General features: G+C 42.4%; 2 protein-coding genes across 2 annotated transcripts in view; one reads left to right on the top strand and one right to left on the bottom strand.

Annotated features, from left to right (window-relative positions):
- TAOK1 (TAO kinase 1) overlaps positions 1 to 1,773 on the top strand; it is a 121,290-nt gene extending 119,517 nt beyond the window's left edge. Inside the window, exon 20 of the mRNA XM_004684835.2 lies at positions 1,075 to 1,773. Coding sequence (XP_004684892.1) covers positions 1,075 to 1,536 — 462 coding nt within the window. The 3' untranslated portion in view covers positions 1,537 to 1,773. The remainder of the gene's footprint in view (positions 1 to 1,074) is intronic.
- Positions 1,774 to 17,263: 15,490 nt separating this feature from the next.
- Positions 17,264 to 20,974, bottom strand: ABHD15 (abhydrolase domain containing 15). The gene is made up of 2 exons (XM_004684833.1): positions 20,094 to 20,974; positions 17,264 to 17,789 (listed from the first exon to the last, which is right to left on the bottom strand). The coding sequence occupies exons 1-2, from the start codon at positions 20,972 to 20,974 to the stop codon at positions 17,264 to 17,266; spliced, it is 1,407 nt and encodes a 468-aa protein (XP_004684890.1).
- Between the last annotated feature and the right edge of the window lie 1,729 nt (positions 20,975 to 22,703).

Here is a 22,703-nt window from a genome sequence, read left to right as displayed (position 1 = left end):
TGGTACATATATACAATGGAATATTACTCAGCAACCAAAAAACAGAAACCATGTCTTTTGCAGCAACTTGGATGGAGCTGGAAAAGATCATACTTAGTGAGATAAGCCAAAAAGAAAAAGAAAAATACCGGATGGTTTCGCTCATAGCAGGAGTATAATGGACCAGGCGAGAAAATAATAAAAATAATGAACAGCCATATACCAGAGACATTTTGTGGGAGTGGAGTGAGGAATGGGATCAAAAAGGGGGAGTAAGGGAAGTGCGCTGGACTATGGTGATGGTACATGGGTGACTTGATGATGGGAAACCCACGGGGATTACAATTGAAATGGAAAAAAAGTACAAGATGATGTAAAAATAAATTATTATATTATATGAAAAAATAAATCCATCTTGTCTTACATTAAAAACCTACAAACTGAGATCTTCATTCTCTTTCTATTTCACTCATTGTCTATTCCTACATTATTGCAATATTTTGTAGCGACACTGGTATGTCTGATAAAACTAGTTTTTTCTCACCATTTTCTTTTTTCATTCAGCTTCAGCTTTCTACCTAATGGATTTAGTAACCATTGATAATGATTATTATTTAATAATTATTATGGAAGTTATTATCTTTTTTTAAAAGATTTATTTATTTATGCACACAAGAGCTAGAGTATGGACCAGAGGTGCAGGGTGTTCAGAGAATTCACCAGAGACAGAGTGGGGAGCAGAACAGCAGACTGACGAAGTATACTGCTGAGAGGAGCAGCAGGTGGGCCAGGAGAGGTCTGCCACACCATGTGGTACATGTCCCTGGCCAAGGATGGGATTCGTGCTGCAGTGGTTGCATAGCTTCATAATGCTGTGCTTTAATCCGTTATCTTTATTTTTAAGAACTTGGTTTTACTTATTTTAGAAATACAAACTACATGGTATTCTTACATTTCTTGGATTTTGGATCTATCTTCACAAAATAGCCAGAATTTTTTAATGATTCACTTCAAAGCTGCGTGTTTATTGCTTTCTTAGTTTATAGAGTTAAATAAATCAGTTTACTTTTTACTTCCTTTCCCCAACCCCAACAGATTGAAGAAGAAATGTTGGCTTTGCAGAATGAACGCACAGAGCGAATACGAAGCCTGCTGGAGCGTCAAGCCAGAGAAATTGAAGCTTTTGACTCTGAAAGCATGAGACTAGGTTTTAGTAATATGGTCCTTTCTAATCTCTCCCCTGAGGCATTCAGCCATAGCTACCCGGGAGCTTCTGGTTGGTCTCACAATCCTACTGGGGGTCCAGCACCTCACTGGGGTCATCCCATGGGTGGCCCACCACAAGCGTGGGGTCATCCAATGCAAGGTGGACCCCAACCATGGGGTCACCCGTCAGGGCCAATGCAAGGGGTACCCCGAGGTAGCAGTATGGGAGTCCGCAATAGCCCCCAGGCACTGAGGCGGACAGCTTCTGGGGGACGGACAGAGCAGGGCATGAGCAGAAGCACGAGTGTCACGTCACAAATATCCAATGGGTCACATATGTCTTATACATAACTTAATAATTGAAAGTGGCAATTCCGCTGGAGCTGTCTGCCAAAAGAAACTGCCTACAGACATCGTCACAGCAGCCTCCTCACTTGGGTACTACAGTGTGGAAGCTTGAGTGCATATGCTATATTTTATTCATTTTTGTAAAGCGTTCTGTTTTGTGTTTACTAATTGGGATGTCATAGTATTTGGCTGCCGGGTTTTGTTTTTAATTTTAACTTTTGGGGAAAGTTTGAAAGGGGGAATTGGGGTATGTGTGTTTGTGTGTGTGTAGATATATATATTATATATCTCTATATAGATATGTATATATCTGTATAGGTATATGTGCCTATATCTATACACACATGCATATCATGCATGTGGTAAAAAGAAATTGGCTGGATAAGGGGGTATATTCTCAACAAAACAAAAATAGAATGCAATGGCTTGAATTATCCCTTTTGGGCAACTATATCCTAAGAAGTTTGTGAAAAAATTTAAAGCTTTTCTCCATAGCCTAAATTTTATGAGCCACTCACAGCAGGCAGCATATGCTGAAACATGTTATGGAAACACACCTATAGCCTCTCATCAATTTATTTCTTAATTAAATTGGTCTGACTTCTCAGCCTCATTTAGAGTAAAAAAGAAAGCTGAAATCTGTGAACACTAAAGAGTTGCATTGACTTCTTCAGAGAGTAGAAAACAATTATTTCCTTGGATGCTGCATAGGCTGTTGGTTTTGCTTTATTTTGGGGCGTGTGTGTGTGTGTGTGTGTGTGTGTGTCCATTCTATTGTGCCTTCTTTGTGGTTTGGTGAGATAGAGGTGCTTAAGGAAATCACAAGCTTTGTGGAAATTGCATCAGTGAACCTGTGAGCCTCAGGGGAACCAGAGGATGACAGAGGCACCTAAAATTTCATATGGTGGGTATGATCAGCAGCAGAATGAGGAGATGAACCCTATATATCCTGATATTTTGTTGCTTATACTGTGATGTCTGTAATCTCTACAACTCCCAACTCCCTAATTAGTAACTTTACTTTGTACAGTAACAAAGACATATAGCCAATACAAATCAAATGCCAGAGGTATTTAAATGATGCCATATTTGCAAACTGCCATCTATTGGAATTCTTATCACACTACATAGACTATTTGATTACCATTTTTTGGCTTTTGGGATTTCCTGTTTACAAGTAGACTAGCCAATTATTTAAATGTTTAGTTGCCATAGTGAACCAGGAATCACTGAGCCAATGACTTTACCAGCTGCTGGCTAATCCTCATCACCACTGTAGATTTTACTGCATGTGCAGATCCTTTTTTTTTTTTTTAATTGCTGTTGTTGTTGCTGTAGTACTTTAAAACTCCTAATTTAAGTCTAGTTCAACTCTAGTTCCTTGAGACTTAATGACCATTGGCATCATGTTAATGTCCCAGAATAGGAAACACCACTTCCGGAAGTCTCTAGCCATAGTTCTAAAGTACTACTGAAAAGGAACTAGCAAGTTTGACAGATTAAAACAAGAAGAAAAGTAAGTTATAATAGTCAGGGAACCTCTTGACAAAGCTAACTTTTTTCTAGAGAGAGGCAGTTGTGTTGTATTGTTTTGCAATGAAGGATCAAACCAATACTGAAAGTCAGCTATCACTTGGTATTCTACAGTTAAGGTGGAAATTGTGTTGTGAGGAAGGTAGAAAGCTGTGTGACTATGGCTTGAAGAAAAAACATGTTCTTTCCAGTGACAGATCAGAATTTCTTGCAAGTTACTGCCTCCCTCCCCAGTTGTCTTGAAGAACCCTTGCTGCTAACTCTGGATCCTGCTTTTCATATAGTCAAAGGGCTCCAAGGTAGAATTCTTTAAATCCTGTTCAGTGATACTTTTCACCTAGATAGTCTAATGGCTAAACAGTAATCTATCACTATTGACGCACTGGTTTTCACAACCAAATTTAAGTCTTCTCCAGTCATTCCATTCTCTGCAAATCCTCCTACTTTTGAAGTCTCTGGCATTCATTTGAAAGTAATTTGAAGATAAGTTAGTATTTTAATGTAAATCTTTTCAAAATCAAGACCACAGAATTCTCAGGCAATTTAAGGCAGTATTTCAAGTATCATGCTGATACATTGTCTTCTTGGCCATGTTCATGATCTCATTTTTTAGATAAACTTGGCATGTACTTGTCATACCTAATGAAAGGGACTTTTAATTTTCTTAATATCATTTTTGCATTCAAATATTTTATATTATTTTGAACAAATTGAGATGTATTGTAGGAAAATCACAGGAATGAGCTTTATAATTAATGAAATATCAAAAAATACAATGGAATTTCATACCTTAAAAAGTTCTTAATCGAATGCCTTGTTACATCTGGTCCCACTGTACTACTGGTTGGTTGGAATAAGGAAGCAGGTCAGTTTTGCTTATAAAACTTTTAATACTCAAAATATTTTCAGTGAAATATGTTAAAATCAACTTGTCAACTTAATCAAATTCAGTTACTGAGTTCATTCACATCGTATGTTGTTCTAAATGTGATTGAATACTGATTCCAAATATCTCTTCAGGAGGGATTTAACTGTGTGGCAACCACTTTTACATGTAGGTCATGAATAAATCTGGGTTATTCCATAAGTTAATTTTAATTAAAATAGAGTTTGCAAAAATGATTAAAGTTAATTGGTTTGCATGTTTGTAAGATCTGACGAATTTCATGACATGGTAGGAGTCATCAAAGAGTTAAATTTGTTGCACAAAGGTTTGAAAGATTTTGATAGATTCTAAGGTAAGCAGGTACTTTCTGAATCAGTGTGCAAATGTCAATATTTGATCAAATTAATACTACCTCCTTCCCAGTGTTGATGTTCACTCATTGTATATGTATTTTTTTTTAATTAAAGTATGGGGAATTTATCCAGCATATCAGAAAGTCATAAATGCTATATCTGGTATCCAGAGTTTGGCAGTAAAAATTGTGTGTGTTCACTGTCTCTCCCCTATTTTAGTTAGCATTGAAAGAATACAAGACCTCATACCTTAAAGTAGTTATTCCTAATTGGGTTCCTTCCCTTTTGCACGTATTTTTTTCTCCCCTGGTAAAAGTTAACTCTAACCCCAGATTATAGTATCTGAAAAATATTTTCCTTATGTAGATAATGTTAGCTGGAAAATGTGTTTGTATTATTTTTTTTCAGAGCTGCCATTCTTTTTAGTCATTTCTATGCTGAGATGGAGAGTCCTGATTTGAAGCCACACTCACAGGTATAATAGTTTTATGTTCTAGGCCAAGGATATATTGGTAAATTGTAATTTTTAGCATGATCATTAGGATTTTCCACTACCTAGACTGCCTAGACAGGTTAACACTATTCAGTACACTAAAGAACCTGTCCTTTACACTTCTTGCCACTCCCACCTCTTTTTCCTTATCCCCTTTCAAAAACCGAAAACTCTATGAGTGTCTTTTTCATACCATAAGACAGGCTTTAGTAACTTTCAACTTCTTTACATACTAAATGTCTGGCATTTTAAACTTTTATAAAATATATTGTGTTGGACACTGGAATAATACTGTTTATTTTCACCTGTGAAAAAATAACCTTATTGTACTTGAAACACCTCCTTTGCATTTCTCCATTTGTGCCATTCACTAGTGGAAATAAATTGTATTATACCATAATTCTACTGGCTTTTTAAAACTGTGTTAAATATGCACATTTTTTGGTATAGCTATTATCATTTGTATGTATATATTGTATATACATATGAGTGTCTATATGTGTGTATAGAGAGATGGATGTAACTCATACTGTACATTTCCATCAGGGCACTTAAGGTTCTGTTACTTTGTTTTGTTATTTCAGTCCTCAGTTAAGTAAAGAATGCATGTGTTTCTTAAGAATGAGTACTCTAGGTTGGTATTTATTAGAAGGTGTTCATTAGATTCAATCTTTTCTTTTTTAATCCTCTCTTAGCACTTGTGTGAGTGGAAAGAAAGTTTAGTAAAATGTGGAACCATAAGTTGAAATGCAGTAAATTGTGCTGGGGAAGAGCCAGTTAGTGTTTCTGTGAGTTTGTGTTGTGGTGCAGTAAAAGATAAGTGCTGCAGAGAAAAATGAACCGTGGAAATGAAAAACACTGGTGGTGATTCCTCTGCACGATGATTAAAAGAAGCAGTCACACAATTCATGTGTGTTCTAGAAGTATTTCTTAGTAGTAATGATGTTCATCCTCTTACTCATTTTACTTCTTAAATACTAACAGTTACAAATTTTGCTAAGGACCAAAACAGTCAAGAAAGGAATTAATTGCTCAAGCATCTAAGGTTCTCCTAATTAATAAAAATCAGCAGGAAATGGCCACTGGGAGAGAAGGATATTTTATTGGCATGTTTTTATTCCCCTTTAGCTGCCTCCTCTTGCTTGCTATAGTAAAATCTTCATGCACCTTCCACCTCTTCTGAGCCACTACTATTTAAGCAGAGATTTGACCCAACACAGCAACTCTTTCCTGGGAGGTTTACATGGTCCTGCTTATTGTCCCAGGCTCACAATGTGAAGTATATAGTGTGTATTCAAGTCAGAAAATAATATATTTAAGATATATAAGTGTGAATCTCCTATAATGATAGAAGAGGTTCTTGTTTCTTAGATAAAAACTGCCTTCTCCTAAGAAACAAAACCAAAACTTGGACTGTCCTTGAATTGCTTACAAAAATACAGATCATTCATAAAGAGAAACAAATTTTCTATTTGTTTTCCCTCATCTAACATGCCTCCAACCAGATTGTAGCATTGCCTTTGAAAAGGCACTCATTTGCTCTTAGTGAAGAACTGGAAATTTCCCATCCTCAGATTCCTTAAAGGATGAAGAGTGTGCTGTACACTTAACAGACTTGCCTCTTGTATGCAAGGACTACTGATTGAAGTCTGTTTTGCTGTGTGTCTGGTTATGTTGTCCGCACTTTTATGAAATCACTACAATAGGTCTACATTGGATACAACGCAAATTTATAAAGAAGTATATTTTATTAAAAACACTGTCTGGAAAAAGAAAGTGAAGCTGAGAACTCTTCCTTTATTGTGTTTTACATTTCCTACTGAATTCTGGTAGCCCACTTTAAAGTCCCACTAATTTTTCCTTGGTTTATGTTCAAAATTTTGCAAAATGAAAAAATTTTCCTCATATAAGGGAAGAGAAGCTATTTAACTCAGTAAGTAGCCTTCAAATCATAAGAAATACATGAATTGGTATGCACCTTATCTGCCTGTTGTGGGTTTCTAAAACTTGCACTTCCCTTCCACCCACCCCAAAGTAGATATTCTTTAAAGAAATTAAAGGCAGAGGATTAAAACTGGGGAGCCATTTACTATGTCACCATCACTGTTAACTGTTTCCCAGCAATCCTAACTTTTTGATGTTTCAGAGATTTGTGTGTGTGTATGTGTCTGATTATATTGGGTTTATTTTTAGTTTTTAAATACATGGAATTTTTAAAATAAAAAGGTTCATTCTCTATGAAACAGGATGCCCACTGGATATACCAATCTGGACATCTGTAGGTAGTTTGCCACAAAAAAGTGGAGAGAAGAGACTTCTGAGTGAATGAAAAGGGTATCTTGATGCCCAAGAATTCCCTCCCCCGCCCCCCAAGTACGGGTAATTCAACCTGCACAGTTTCCTTTTCACTCGTAGTTTTTAGCAATTGTGAGTGAAAAATCATGTAATTATCTGTAAATATGTAGCTAACAAATTGACCTAGTTTCTGTATTTTTGTTTTTGTACTAAAGTTTATAAGTCTGTGCCAGCTAGAGAGGAGTTGCTGTCATTGCCAGTTGTGGTCCTAGCATCTAACCCAGAAACCATCCTTGGTGACATTTCTAGAATTAATGCATAAGTGTTGTTAAACAGGGGGAATGAAGCTTAATCATTGGTCAGGTTTTCAATCTTTTGAAGTGAAGTCATTTTATTTAATGATTACATGTCCTCAATCATGAATGAGATAGGGAGCCTCCCTCCCCCAGTGGCCATGTTTACAGAAGTGTGTCTTGTCTATAAAGTGCAAGAGTTTTGATGTTTATGTAAGTTAATGAAGGTGATAACATTATGGCTTGGAACTGTTTATTGGGCTCTCCAGCTGAATTTTCACATGAAATGAACTATGTTTATTGCTGGTACATTGGTCCCATTTCTGGAACATTTTCCCCTATTTCCAGAATTACGTATGTTCTTTTGTCATCATCCCCACTTAACCTTTCTCTGAATATGCCTTGTAGCCTAACATTAAAGGCTGATGAATATGGGCAAGGGAAATACTTGTTTAAAAATCCATGAATCCTCATTTTTGTGTGTTTAGTACTTTTGTTTCTATGGCAACTCTGAGATCAGTGGAGCTTAGAAATGAGATACCAATGTTAATGAAAAGTGTGTACTCTTTGCTTTTGCATGGCTTGGCTTAGCATCAAAGGTATATTAGGGCCACTTGAAAGCATGAAGAACTGTTGTGTGGGAACAGGTTTCTCTCAGTAGCACATTTTGCTTTTTCTACGCCCTCAAATACATTGCCTCGGCATGAACATTACTGTTACTATAAATTGCACATGGTCATGGAGTGAATTACGTGGTTTAAAAGGACATAACTGCTTAATATTTGTAAATTTTGGCTGGTCCATGTAACTGTTTGGCACATATCAAACAAACCTGGGGTATATTGGAACCCTTTAATACCTTTTTGTCATAGACAAGTATGTTTCATTTATTAAGATGTTGGCTGCCCCTGGTGTGTTACCAGAGAGCTATTTTGGTACCCATTCCAAATATGCTTACTTGCATTTCATAATATCAAAGAAACTATCACACCTTCTCCCCAACAGCATTCTCTTAATACCACATTAAATGGAAATTGTGCCTACTTTGAGTGCCCCTCCACTTATGTACATGTTTCAGAAGATAATCCAAGCCAGAGACACAAGGTGGGGAAATGGGGGCAGGAGGATCCCCCTTGAGGCCAGTAATTTATCTTGACATTTGCTATATGAGCCTATTAGGAGTTACAGTTGGTTTCATAGGGCAAAATTCAAGTGGAGAGGGATATGTGGGGTTTCTATTAGAAGATAATTTTTCTTATTTTGCCTTTCCTTTTATGATCCTTCTAAGTGAAAACAGGTTACTACTCCAAATTTGTTTTTTATTAGGGAAATTTTTACAAAAGTAATGGTCTGATGTAAATAACATTTAAAGTATAGTGCACATAACTTCCCAAGACTATTCCAACCTGATAATTTGTAAATGCTTTAGAATTTTTTTAAATTAACACTCTGTGTTGCTAAATCCTATTTATGTAAGTCTCCTAAAATTTTTAACCCATTTAAAGTTTAAGACACACATTTAAATAATGGATGGGTTACTTTGAGCAATTTTGCTTTCAAAACCCCTTTGTTTTAGTATATGAAAAAGATAGCCTAATGCGCATTAATAAGGTTGGAGAGACTATGAGAAATATGTATAGTGTATATTTTAAAACAGCTTTGCTTGTATTGTGAAGATTTAAAAACAAACTTGAGATTTTTAACATTAACTGTTAACACAATTTTAACATAAGTTATCCCACTGGGTTTAAGAGCATCTTGAATGTATAATCCTTTTTGTAACCCAGGTTGGTTTCTGCTTTTACCAGTCATCCAAACATATTATTTATGTTTTTAGTTTTATATACTCATTTCCCATTGTTTTCCTCAAACAGCATGATTTTTTTGCACATGTATTGTAGAAATTTTTAAGAAGAAAAATTAATACATCATTTTCTCTAGATTTTCTTCACTTTTCACTTTCTTTTTACTAACCCCTTACCTTAAAGTCCATATCGCTCCATTTGCATTATTTGTGCAAATGCCAGGGTTGGTTTTTATTTTTATTTTTGCTATTTACCTAAAAAAAAAAAATGCTTCAATCAGTTGCTTTTTTATTTAAAAAGAAAAAAAGAAAAGAAAAAAAGCTGTAACCTTATCATTTCTGAGTAGACCATTGAGAGATGAATGCACACCTGTAATAGCCCAGGACCAGCTTTGGTGGCTAAAAGGGAATATTTTGACCTAGTAAGAGGTTTTTGTTGTTGTTGTTGTTGTTGTTTCCTAAAAGTGTGGTTTATATTATTCACAATCTCAGTTATTCCCACGAGCTAAGGGTCCAGATAAAATGAAGGTTATCAGCTAACTGATATGCTATCATTGAGGTTCATCAATGAATTTGTACATTACTAGTTCCCTTTGGTGAAGGGAAAAAAAATGAAGATTTTGCAAGACCTAGATTTTGGCTTGGTTTCTTGCCTCCTTTTTGGCAGCCTTCATCTTCTCATCTTCTAAAGCCCTTGAGCCTGTAGGGTTTTCATAGTGGATGGAGGACTTGTGGTCTTTTAAAACTAGGACTGATGTTCTTTTTTCTTTTTTCTTTTTTTTTTTTTGTGAGAAGTTATGTTGAAGTGTGGTGTTCTGCCACTTTATTAATGACTAGTTTTAAATATACACAGTCCTCTCAATTTTTGGACCAAACAGATAACCTACAGTGGAGGCTTATCAAGGGTTGCAATGAGGAAGAAGCCTCTCCCTCACTGTCAGTACCAGCTGGTAAAGGTGACTGTACAGATGTGCATTTTCCTTTTGGTAGAAATGGTCCGCAGCACTAACTGGTAAGGCTTATTGTACAGTATATTGTCAGTATTCTTCTGGTTCAACATACCTTATAGTTCATATATAACCTGTATTAATTGTATAGATTGTGCATTTAAAACTGTTACCAAGTTGTCAAAACATAAGAGAGAAAACAAGGTCATATGTAATATTTTGTTTGTAAGTATCCTTTGTATCATAGCAAAGGAAATGTTTAAAAAAATCAACTGTAATAAAGTAATTTTAGTACACAGTGTCTGCTCAGTTTTTTTTTTTTAAGAAATTTTATTTCTGAAATGATAAAGTACAATTGAATTCACTGACAAGCTATTGGATAACTCCTGAAGTTCTTGTGCTGTGCTAGATGTTCGGGTTACAAAGTAAGAGGTGGGTGTTACTCCCTGGTGTAGACATCAACCTTCTACATTGTCTTAAGTTCTGTTTTCCAGAGAGTGCAGTGGTCTATTATATTATGTGTGTGAGATGATTCCACTTAGGTTCTGACCATCTGGTACAGGTTCTTAAATTTCATATATAGACCTGGTTTGTTAACTCTGTAACTACAACTCCCACAAAAATGAACATGAGTTCTTGAACCTTGTCCAAATCCTCAAAACCTAATTTCATTTGGACTTCTCTTTCCAGATTTGATGATAATCATAGTTTAGCCCTATATATAGGAATACATTTAACCCAGCCTACTGATTAAAATGCGTTTTTTTCCTGTCAGAAGTCTAATTTGGTGATGGTTTCCTGGGCAAGGGTTTATATGTTTTTAAATTAGGAATTAGCTTTAAGTATCATTTTCAAAGATTATCTTACACTTCATTGAATATGGTGCTTTAAATAATTTTTAAATTCCAATAATGTTAATATGGCTTATTCTTCGAGATTAACATTTATATAGTACTTCATTTACCAGGATCAACCAGTCATGTGGCAAATTTCCAGGTCTTTTATCTCCAGCATTCCTGACATTCCCAGCTTTAATTTGGAGAACCTCAGAAAGGTTTAAAAACAAGATTGCGGGTCCTCCCTGGTGGTGCAACAGGTTAGGATGCAGCACTGCAAGCTAGCTGCAGCCACTTCAGTGTGAGTTCGATCCCTGTCCTGGGAGGTGATCCACATGGCACAGCAGACCCCTCCTGTTTTGCCCGCTGCTCCCCTCAGCGGTGTACTTCGTCAGTCCGCCTGTTCTGCTCCCCCTCTGTCTCCAATGAATTTTCTCACCGCCCCTGCATCTCCCTCTGGTGAAGCCTCTGACCACCCCTCTGGCTTTTACCCCAGTTCTGTATGAATAAATAAATCTTTTTTAAAAAAAGATTGCTTTGGGTTTCACCTTACAGTGGAACTCTTCAAACTACAGTGGAAGGAGTTTTATGAAAATGTGGTTCTAAGCTGTTACAGCTCATGTCAACAACCCAAAACAAATGTTGCATTGGCTGAACTCATCAGAGACACTCTGGGTTATTCTTTAAGATTGCAAGCCTATCATATTTGACGGTAAAAGAAATTTGAACATAAGTAAAAATTTACCACGGGGATTGACTAGCTCCTCTGCCCCAATTGTGATAAACTAATGCTTTTGCTTACATTTAAGTGAAACTAGCTGCAGAATCAACGTAAGGCCTGTGTTCTGATACAGGTACTTCCAGGTACTTATTCTTAATGGATAGAGGGAAGCAGAGTTGCTGAAAGTGTTGAAGCCATGCAATAACTGTAGTGGTGTCTTATTTTTTTTGTTAAGATTTATTTATGCACACGGAACTAGGATACAGGCCAGAGAGAGTGGGGAGCAGAACAAACAGATTGACAAAGTACACTGCTAAGGGGAGCAGTGGGTGAGACAGGAAAGGTTTGTTGGGCCATGTGGGTCACCTCCCTGGTTGGGGATCAAACTCCTGCTGAAGCAGGCTGCAGCTGCATAGTGCTGCGCTTTACTTTAATCCTTTGTGCCACCAGGGCGGGCCCACTGGTGTCTTTCTTTAAGATTTGTGTACGTGTAACTTCCGTGTTGAATTGTGCACTCCAGCAATTCTAAAATTCCCCTTTAGTTAACACCCTTTACATTACAAAGTCTAAAATGGGTATTATTTACTGTCAACTCAGCCAGTGATTGGCGACGAAAAGGCAGGTAAAATATGCGATAAAGCACTGATTTAGATTCTGGTCTTCAGCCTCATCACTAATTGTGAGAACTTTAAAGTCACATCCTTGCTCAACTTTTATATGTAAAAACTGGATACGGTTTTGGGCCAGAATTAGGGAACCAACATGAAACCTGTCATCTGTAACATGGTTAGCAGAGTGAGTTGAGTATGTGTATGAGCTGGGGATGGAAGAGTTTGCCTTCACTTAGGAATTAAATAGACTTGGAAAGTGGGTTTTATCTGCTATTACCGACTCATTATATTTCCTAAATGAGCTTATAAATTAAGGCCTATATACAGTATGTCTTTTCATATGGAACAGCTCGTAAATTAATTTTACCAGGGTCATAGAAATCACAGGTGAGATAGAACTAGAACCCACATTTCCAAACTACTTCAGTACTCTGTGACACAAATGATAAGTTGCCTGCTGGAAAATACCGCTATGTAAGTATCATTGATGATCTGGGAATTTTGGGTATGCTGGAAAATTATTAGCCCAGAGCAGGAGGCCTAGTTGTTGATTAAACAGAGTTGCCACTAGTTAGAGTTAAGGGACAAAAAGGCTAGAACTACAGAAGCGAAGCAACATACAGTGAAAAGAGAATGTGCAGGGGAGACTATTCGACTTCATGGGTAGGTAAGCATAACTCAGTACACAGCTTTAGAAGGCAAATAGCACATATTTGTTTCTGGAGATTTAAAAAATAATGACATTCCATTGTTCCAGGGCAACTGCAATATATTTATTATTTAGAGGCAAGTTAGAAATTTGTATTCAACCACAGTAGTGATAAACACTAGGATGAGGTATCAATACTTACAGGAAGGCTGGAGGGGTACATAGTTCATGTCTTCTATAGTTTTAGTGAAATTCCATCTTCACACTTTGAGCTCATCCTAGACACCTTTATATTACAGCATAATACTGAATGTCATAAAAATACCATCTGACCACGTTGGCAGTATTATTTTCTTAAAATCTTCCCAACTCCCAGAATCCACATCAGGTCTGTGGGCCCCTGACCCTTAAACACATGAATCAACCAGAAGTTTACAACTCGCTGAGCTCATTAGTATTCCTTAAATTACCTGACTTAGCTGAGAAGAGATTTGTAGTAATCTAGGCTACCCTTGGTTCCCAGCACAGTTTCCCTCTGGTGCCAAGAACAATCTATCATATCCTACTGATGATGTAGGACATAGTTCTTCCTGAGGCAGTCCTTCCATCTCCAGACACTGGAGAATAGGTGTAACTTCTCAAGTCTTCCTCAAAGCAATCTTATCTCTGCAAATTGTGGTAAGTTGAAAAACACTTTCTGATGTCATTTTTTGTGACTTGACTAATCACAAATATTGGCATTGTTACCAAGTGACCAACTATACTGCTTGCTTAAGCAGGGGGAAAAAATTCATGCCAATGTTTATTTCTAAAGAAAGATGTCATGGCATTACTACGGATGACTGAAGATCTTGTGGTCTAGGTGGCAGATGAATACAGAGGAGCATCTGACACTGGGGGTGGGGGGGGGCGTGTTGAGGTAATACAGAAAGCCAATATGACACTTCCTGTGTTGACCTTAACAGCACTCACGTCTTTAAAAATTACAGCTTCACTCAAAATATCTTCCCAACGTTAAGATCTGATTCTTTGTTTTTCAATTTCAGCCATGTTAACTGGGAAAGCTATGTATAAAGACATAAGCTCATAAGTAGGACAAGTTATAGTTTAGCACGATTCAGTATCAGATATCAGAGCTTGAAGAACTTAAAAACAATCTTCAGAGACAGCTGTCTGCTGCTTGCATTCTTTTTTAAAAAATACTTATTTTTGGCCCTCCCTGGTGGTGGAGTGGATTAAAGCACAGCACTAAGAAGCTAAAGCCACTTCAGCATGAGTTCAATCCCCAGCCCCAGAGGTACCCTGGGGGTACCTCTCCTGACATGGCAAGGCCTCTCCTGACCAGCCTGCTGCTCCCCTCAGGAGTGTACTTCCATCAGTTGGCCTGTTCTGCTTTCTACTCTGTCTCTGGTGAATCCTCTCACTGCCCCTGCTTCTCTGGCCTGTACCCCAGTTCTGTATACATGCATAAATCTTTAAAGATAATATTTATTTATGCATACAAGAGCTGGCATGTAGGCCAGAGGTGTGGGGTGGGGGTGGTGAGAGGATTCACCAGAGATGAGTGGGGAGTGGGACATCAGACAGAATCTATTAAAATACACTACAGAGTGGAGTGGTGGACAAGAGAGGAGAGGTTTGCTAGGCCATATGGGTCAACTCCCTGCCAGGAATGCAGTGACTGCTGATAGCTTAGTTGGTAATGCTGAGACTTTTGCCACCAGGACGGCCCCTGCTGCTTGCATTCTATCCAGTGGTTGGAGGATTCAGTCTGCTGCTGAGGTTATCATTCCCTTTTAAATCATTGCATTTCTTTTCTTTCCCCTTTACCACATGACGGTGTTTATAAATAATGAAGAAACCCAAGGGAAGCAAGCAAGTGAATGATGCCTGAGAGGATTCACCAGGAAAACACCAACTCTGGTGGTACTGCTTTGGGGTTGCATTTCTTGTAACTTGTCATTGTTCAACTTGTTATTTTGTTCAAAAGCCACATATTTCCCAGGATAATATGCCTGGGGTTCCTCCAGCTGTAATTAGCTGTTGACCAAAGCAGAGCTAGTTTGGGTGATGGGCAAACCTGTTAAATAAGAATAATCTTAGCAAAAATGGGCTCTCCCCTAGCTGAAAAAAACAATTATGGAAAGATGAGAGAAGTAGCTTTCTGACATAGGCAGTGAGCACATCTGGCACAAGGGGAATGAAGGAGAAATACTTTAGGGTTAGGTCATTAGGGTGTGGGGCGAGTTAGTGGAGCCCAGAACTAGAACTGCTCTGCCATTCTGAAAGCTTAAAGACTATAAGGCATGGATATGTGTGTATGTGTGTACCACCCCCAAGCTCCCTATAAACTCTCTTTCCTATTAAAAGGGAAAGGAAAAACAAGCATTATTTCTCCAGAGTTATCTTAAAGAACCAGGGTCTAGAAAAGCAACCCAGATTTAATCCTTAGGCTAAGGTACTTCAAATCATGGGGTTTTAAAATCACTGGGTTGCTTCCTATTTTGCACTCATTTCTGTGCAATCCTAGGGCAGATGAGACTGTAGAACTCTTGAGATTCCCATTGTACCAGATGCTGGGGGAGAAGAATGTATGGCCAGATGTCAGCAGTTCTCCCCTGTAAATCCTAACTGCGGGGGTTAACCATCAGTGGGATCGTTAGAGGTCGGTTCCTTTTTATTTTTCCTGCTCAGAAATGGTGAAAGAACATTAGATGGGAATGTGGAAGAGAAGCAAGATGTGAGGAATAAAGATAATTTTCTCATGACAAGGATGATCGAGTTTTGTCTGCATTTCAGTTTAGATTCTTAGATTAATAGTTTAGAGTTCCTTCTTTATTTTGATCTAGAACAGCTAGGCTGGTGGATGGTTATCCATACCTGAAATCCTGTCTTGGAATTCTTTATAGCTAACCTTTGGACACAGTTTTTGGTAAACATTACTTTAAAATTACTTTGCTGTTTGACTCCAGGGTGCAGGTTCCTGTCAAAACAGGTGTCCTCTTTCTCAATGACAAAATAAAGCCTCAGGGCAAAGGTGTTAGCAATCCATGGAACCAGATTTCCTGTTGTATTATTTAGTGGCTTAGTCCAAACCAGGATGTCTACATCAATCAGTATACTACCTTTAATCACTCTGATCTTCAGGGTTTATTCCTCATGAAATCAACACCCACTCAGTCACTGAGTGGCCAGAGCAAGAAAGAAGCTTGACTGCATTTCCACAGATGGTGGTGTGAGTAGTTGCCCAGGAAGAAAGCATGGTAATGTGAAATATTCATGAATTTCTGGCAGGTCTAGCCAACTTCTAGGTGGTACTCTGTGATCCCAATGTCTTTCCAGCCTCTAGGAGAGGGAGTGGCAGTCGTAATACCCAAAAAGAAAACAGAAAACTAGTCAGAAATACCTAAGATGAGATTTATATATTTCATTAATTAGAAAAGCTCACATCTCAGGAGAAAAGCAGCTCTGGCTAGAGCTCTCTGGAGTAATCCTTTGAAATGGTATCAAAGCAGCAGCGGGAGCATCTGAGTTGACTTCTGGTGCTTGGTCTGGTAGAACCTTTATATCTTTGTATGTGAGGACTTTCTATTCCTAAAATCATCCTTCAGCTCTCCAGTGAGTCTTGAGGTTCTAGGCTGAAGCCCCAGATCAATCCCATCGTGAGATTTTGCAGAGCTCATCTGAAAAGCTGGAGCTTAGCCCTCCAGATGTTGACTTCTTTCTGGCCCTCACCAATCCGGTTTCACCATGGTATTCACTGCCTCTGCTGCCTTTCTCATTCACTCCAGACAGGCAGCCACACAGCTCTGTGAGCCCACTTCCACAACCGCCCCTGAAGTCAGCAGAGGCCACACCACAGAACAAAATGAGGGAAGTGGGACCGAGACACAAACATCCTGTCCTCACTACATCAAGTTGCTCCAGTTTGAGAATCAGGGTCATAGAGCATTTATGTGGGACCCAACTGCCCAGTGACATGCAAATACTCTTCACTCTGCAGTGACCCTAGTGAGAGAGCACTTGTGAGCCTGGACTGAAATGGTATTCTCTAGATTATGAAATCTGTGGCGGGAGACAGTGACAGGGAATGCACAGCCACTGACCAAGATGAATAGGAATGCGAACAGAGCCTGGGCAGGAGTTCTGCTCAGGGTAATGTGGGCGGCAGCTTGCGGGAAGTTCCAGCTCTTTCCACAGACCAGCTTAAGAGAGCTGCTGGCTCCATTTTGTCCTCACCACCTTTCCAAGACTCACCCAAACCCAATGCTGCTCTTCTTTGCAGGACTGGGGGTTTCTTGGCCAGGTCTCACCTTGTATATGATCTCTTCCAGCTAAAGATGTCCTCCAGATTGGAAGAGGGTGACACCTCCCGCTTCTGCATGGCTCCCCAGCGGCGGCGGCCCCCTAGGAATGAAGCTCTGCGTCTGCTTAGCGCTTTTATCCTCTCTTCATTTCGGAAGAAATCACTCAAGACCCGGAAATACTCCAAGGTGACCTCGTGGCTCCAGGCTGGCATAGGCTCCTGGCGCAGGAAGCCACAGTGGCCTCCGTGGCGACTGAGCAGGAGAAAGAAGTAGGGGTTGCTGTGAAAGAGTTCAGTGGGCAGGAAGTGGTCTGGGGGCCCACATACGGGGTCATCAGCACTACAGACACAGAGCACAGGTACAGCCGCCTCATCCACATCCCGTAGTGGGTCATTTCGGTCCCAGTAGGTGTCCCAGCTGATAGGCAAACTCTTGGTGTGGCAGAAAAGTGTCTCTTCAAACTCTCGCAGGGAGCGGCTCCTGAACAGCTTGCTGGTATCCACGATGTCCTCTAAGGCCGTGGTGTACCTACGAGTGAAAAGTTGAACGGGGAAGTTAGGAAACGGGAGAAAAACTGATAGCAGAAGGAACAGAGTGGCAGTCACAGGTCAGATTCTGGCAACGGGCTTTCTTTGGCCATGTAGGGTTTTTAAACCTTTCATTGCATTATCTTGGTGATTTTATGGACATTTCACATAAAGATCACTTATCTGGCTTCTCTGGGGGAAATGAGAAGGCCTGGCAACTTGGGCTGGCATTCTTTAGTGCCACAGTCAGGATTTTCCTCTCTCCTCCCTGTGTTCCTACCAGACCTGTGCATGGCACTATCTCCCCAGCTCTGGGGCAGCATTTTACTGATAGCTGCTGAACTGCAGAGATGGTTTTCTTTCTGACCTCAACTCTGACCCTCTGTAAGGAACTTGAGATGAACTGCCACCTCCTGGGTTCCTCCTAGAAATTACCAGCTCAGACTTTGCAGATCTTCAGGTGACAACCACATCATTGATATGTTACATTAGGTTGTACAAGTTTGTTTTAACTAATAAGCTGTCCAGATAATGACAGAGGAGCGTGACTGTGATCAATGGAGCAGGAATTCATTCCTAAAGAGGACTGGGTGGCAGAGCAAGTGATGGGGAATGGAATCAATTTACAGAGATGAGTTCCTAGATAGAAGCCTGGAAGCATCTGCTATGGGAAAGAGGAGGGTCTTTGTTTGTTTGTTTGTTTCCATCTCCCTGGAGAGGGTCTGACACCCTAACAAGCGGCCAGAATGGGTCGCTTGATCCTTTGGATGGATTAATCCTGCCTTAACCAGTTGAATTTGGAAGTGTGTCACCTGCAAACATGCAAAGAAGCTTGCCTTGAGTTTTCATTCCCAAACTTCAACCACTGGCAGGGCAGTTCCTAAAAGCCCAGGTTTTCCCCTCTACTTCCCTCACCTTATCCTCCAGCTGGTGCCCAGGGTCAGCACTGGTGGGTGGTCATTCACAGATGGAAACTATGGCAGCTAAGCCATGGAAGAGCAGCTTGCCCCTGGACTGTTCAGGAATCTCTGTTTGCCATGGCAGCACTTTGGGAGGATGTAGAGCTTAGGATTTGACCTCAAAACAGGAGGCAGAAGGGGTAAGAAAAAAAAGAATCCCAGTTGCCACCATCTATGCCCCTACCCAGGGCTGACCCTTCATTTTTGTTATTTAATGGTTAACAACATTGAAAAGTAGATGTTATTAAATCCATTTTTAACTGAAGGGGAAAATGAACTTCAAAGGAATTAACTAACTTGCTGGAAATGCAGGATTTGAATCCAAGTGGGTCTGACCCTTAAGTTCCAGATCTTTTTGCCATACCACACTGTTGCCAAAATGTCTTTCATTTACCTCATTTTGCCAACTCCTAGTGCAAACTGAGGTCTGATATTTGCTGTGGGAATACTACCCAGGGCCTCCCCTGTGGGAGAGTCTGACCTGTCACCTGGGTGGTAGCTTGTTTTCCTTTCGGAGATTTAAAAAAAAAATGTTTGGGTAGTCTTAATTTTTTTAAATTAAATATTGAGTACAGAGCCTTTCTGGTGACACAGAGGTTAAAGTCTCAGCACTATTAAGCTACCACCAACCACTGGGCATGAGTTCAATCCCCAACCAGGGAGCTGACCCACATGGCACAGCAGACCTCTCCTGTCTCACCCACTGTTCCCCTCAGCAGTGTATTTCAGTGGGTCCACCTGTTTTGCTTCCCACTCTGTCTCTGGTGAATCCTCTCACCCTCTGCAATTCTGGTCTCCACCCCAGGTCTTGTGTGCATAAATACAAAATAAATCTTTAATACTGAGTACATACCTAGGAATATGTAAAATGTTTGTGAGGGCTTAAGAATTTTAATAAATTAAATGCCACCAGCTATCTGATTCATGTTATCTCCAGGCTGCCTATAAGGAAACATTTTGGACAGATAAATCGTTGCAGTTGCTTCTAAAGCCTCTTTGCTGATTTGACTAGCTATGGACTAAATGGTAAATGTCAGACGTGGCCTCTGCTGCCTGCGGGGGCAGGTGCTCCGTTGCTAGGATACCGTGGGTCTGAAGTGAGGCCAGGGGGCCCCAGGGTAGGAGTCCCTGTTCTAGCAGAATGATGCTGACTGAATAGTCCTTGGCTTTTTAAACCTGCTTGTCCTAGTTTAGATAGGGGGTTTGGAAAGCTTCAGAAAGTGTGTAAGGAGAATCCTGCCCAAATTGTCCTAAACCCACATGATTCAATACCAGGCAACACTTTCTCCATCAGCTGAAGACCTCTCTTCCCCCTCAACTGCCCATCCGTGGCCCGGGTGACCCACCTGCTGAGGGCGATCTTCTGGTGGAGCAGAAAGCCACGCTCATAGGGCCAGGGCAGGCCGGCCTCAAACCATTCGCGGCAGCGCAACACCGGAGAGATGCAGGCGGCGCCGGTCACGTAGCTGGAGGAGCCACACTCGCCCAGGTATGACAGCAGCAGCGCGGAGCCTGAGCTCTCGCTCACAGCGAACAGCGGGGCCGCTGGGTGTCGGAAGCGGATGTAAGTGACTGCCTCTTTGAGGTCCGATGGGTCCCCAAAAGGCTGCAGGCGGGGGCTGACCAGTGGGCAGCCGTAGTGACCGCGACGGTGGAAGATGACTGGGTAGTAGCCACGCTCCAGGGCGAGTAGGCAGAGACCAAGCACGTTGCGGGTAAGGCGTCCCCAAGCATTGGGGATCACCAGCAGCACCGCTGGAAGGCCCCCCGCGTTGGTGGCCCGGCGGCCCCGGGCGCAAGGTCCCACGACCCAGTCCAGAGCCACTAGACCGTCATCGGCCAACTGCAGGTACTCCCGGGCCAACTCAGGCCCTGGCCCCACCGGCAGCACAAAGTGGCAAAGGGTCTGCAGGTGGGGCCCGGAGAGCCAGGACCGCGGGCCTGGCTCCAGCGCTGCGGAGCGTCGCAAGGCGCGCAGCAGGCACTGGGCCAGCGCCGACGGCTTACAGATGAGACTACACCCGCCAGGCAGCGACTCGCGCCCGTTGCTGAACTCGTCCGCCGGGCCTCCTCCGTCTGACTCCCCTTCATGGTTTTGACTCCCGGTCCCCAGCGGGGTCCTCACTCCAATGGCTCGTCTCCAGGTGTGCCACAGCCGGGGTGCGAGCAGGCCAAGCAAGGCGAGTGCGACCAGGAGTAGGGCGAGCGCAGCGCCCCACGGCAGCATGGTGAGGTTGGAGAGCCCCCGTGGTGCCGGGCTGCAAGCGGGCCGTCCCCTCAGTGAGCACCACCACGCTCTGCCCGCGGCTCCGCCCGCCCCGCGCCGCCCAGGACCCTCCCGTGCGGGGGGGGGGGGGGGGGGCCCCCCTCGCCCCGGAGGCGGGGGCGCTCAGGATTGGCCACAGCCCTGCTGAAGCAGCCAGTTCGGGCCCAGCTCCCCTTGCCCGCCCCCCACTCCCGCCCCTGGCCCTTTGTACAGAGATTGCGACAAGCAGCAGCCAGCAGCGGAGGGTGAAAGGAGCCGAGGCCAACAGAGGGAGTCGGAAAAGAGTTGGGAGGGCAGCAAGTCGAGGAGAGAGGGGTGTTGGCTCGGAGACCTGAGGAAGACTCAGAGACCGAGACTTGAGGGACAGGGCTGAGCATCCGCGTACCCTATTCTTGCTCCTCCGCTAGGGTGAGGGGAGTCGCTGCACCCTCAGGGGCGCAGTTAAGAACCAGCAAAAGGGAGAAATGAATAAAACACAGCCCCCAGCTCCTGCCCGGCAGTTGCAGCCGAAGCCACCAGCCGAGCATCCCTCCCCCCAGTTCACTGAAGCTGTCTGACCTCTGTGTTTGCCTCGTCCCGCGGGCACCCACAACTGCGCAATAACCGGGTGGAGGTGGGGGGGCGTCCGGCTCAGGGCCAGCAAGGGCCAGGGCAGGCGTCCCGCCCCAACAGCTGAATTGTGGCGGGTGTCCACTGCGCAGGGTGTCAGCTTCAGTGGGCTGTCCGGAAGCATGAAGCTCCCCTAGGAGTCTGGCTTCAGATAGAGGAAATCCTCAACACTGATCCCCAGAAAGGGCTTTCCCAAAAGAAATCGTCCCAAGCCTGTGAGGATAAGCCTGTGAGGGAAAGGAGCACTCAGGTCACCCCCATGGGGGCGTGGCAGGGGTAGATTGGAATCCCTTTATCAGCGCCTTAACTGGAGACTGGAAAAGGGTAAGAAAACCCTTTGGAATCCATAGGCATGTGAGAGAAGGTCTTGCTCTCTATCGAAGATTGGGGGTGGACATCGCACCCTCACCCTCCACCCACATTCCCGCCTTTTCTCTAAATCCTGAACCTGGCACTGGAATGGGTAGCAGAGGGCGCCCGTGCTTTAGGGGAGGTCTGGTCAGCGCTAGAGGTGAAGCCTATGCCGCGACGATCAAGAGCAGTGGAGGAGATGGGAGACAAGGCAGCAACCCCCCCTCCCCACCCCGCCCAGCCTGAGGTCCAGTTTGCTGGGGGTTGGGGGGCTGCTGGACGGGGATGGACGCATGGTGGGAGGTGGAGCCTTAGATCCTCCGAGACTCTTTCTAGTCTGCCCCCAATTGCAAGAGCAAGGAGTGGGGTGGGCTCGGATGAAGCTCTATAGAGGGAACCCTCTTCTTTCCAGAGCCCGGACGCCGCTCTTCTAGCTAGAGGTCACATTAACCAATCTGAATTGGGTTGGGGGAGGAAGTATGAGTCTCCCCCTCCCGGGCCGCCGGGTCCACAGGGATTCCATTTCCCACCCTCCGCCCCATTCCATGGTTCCAATTAAGACGCCACAGCTAAGCTCTAATCGCTGCCGGGACCCACTAGGACGATGCCTGGGCGAAGGAGGCGATCTCAGCCTCGCAATTCCTTTCACTTGAGCAGGGCTCGCACACAAAACTTTTCCGGCTTGGGCTTTAGGACGCGTGCGCGCACTGTCGGCGGCTGGGGGCGGGCG

The sequence above is a fragment of the Condylura cristata genome, unplaced genomic scaffold (genome assembly GCF_000260355.1).
Source record: "Condylura cristata isolate star-nosed mole 26May11 unplaced genomic scaffold, ConCri1.0 scaffold00017, whole genome shotgun sequence".
Lineage (NCBI taxonomy): Eukaryota > Metazoa > Chordata > Mammalia > Eulipotyphla > Talpidae > Condylura > Condylura cristata.
The sequence above is the reverse complement of the archived record's forward strand: the minus strand, read 5'-3'. Positions and strand labels throughout refer to the sequence as shown.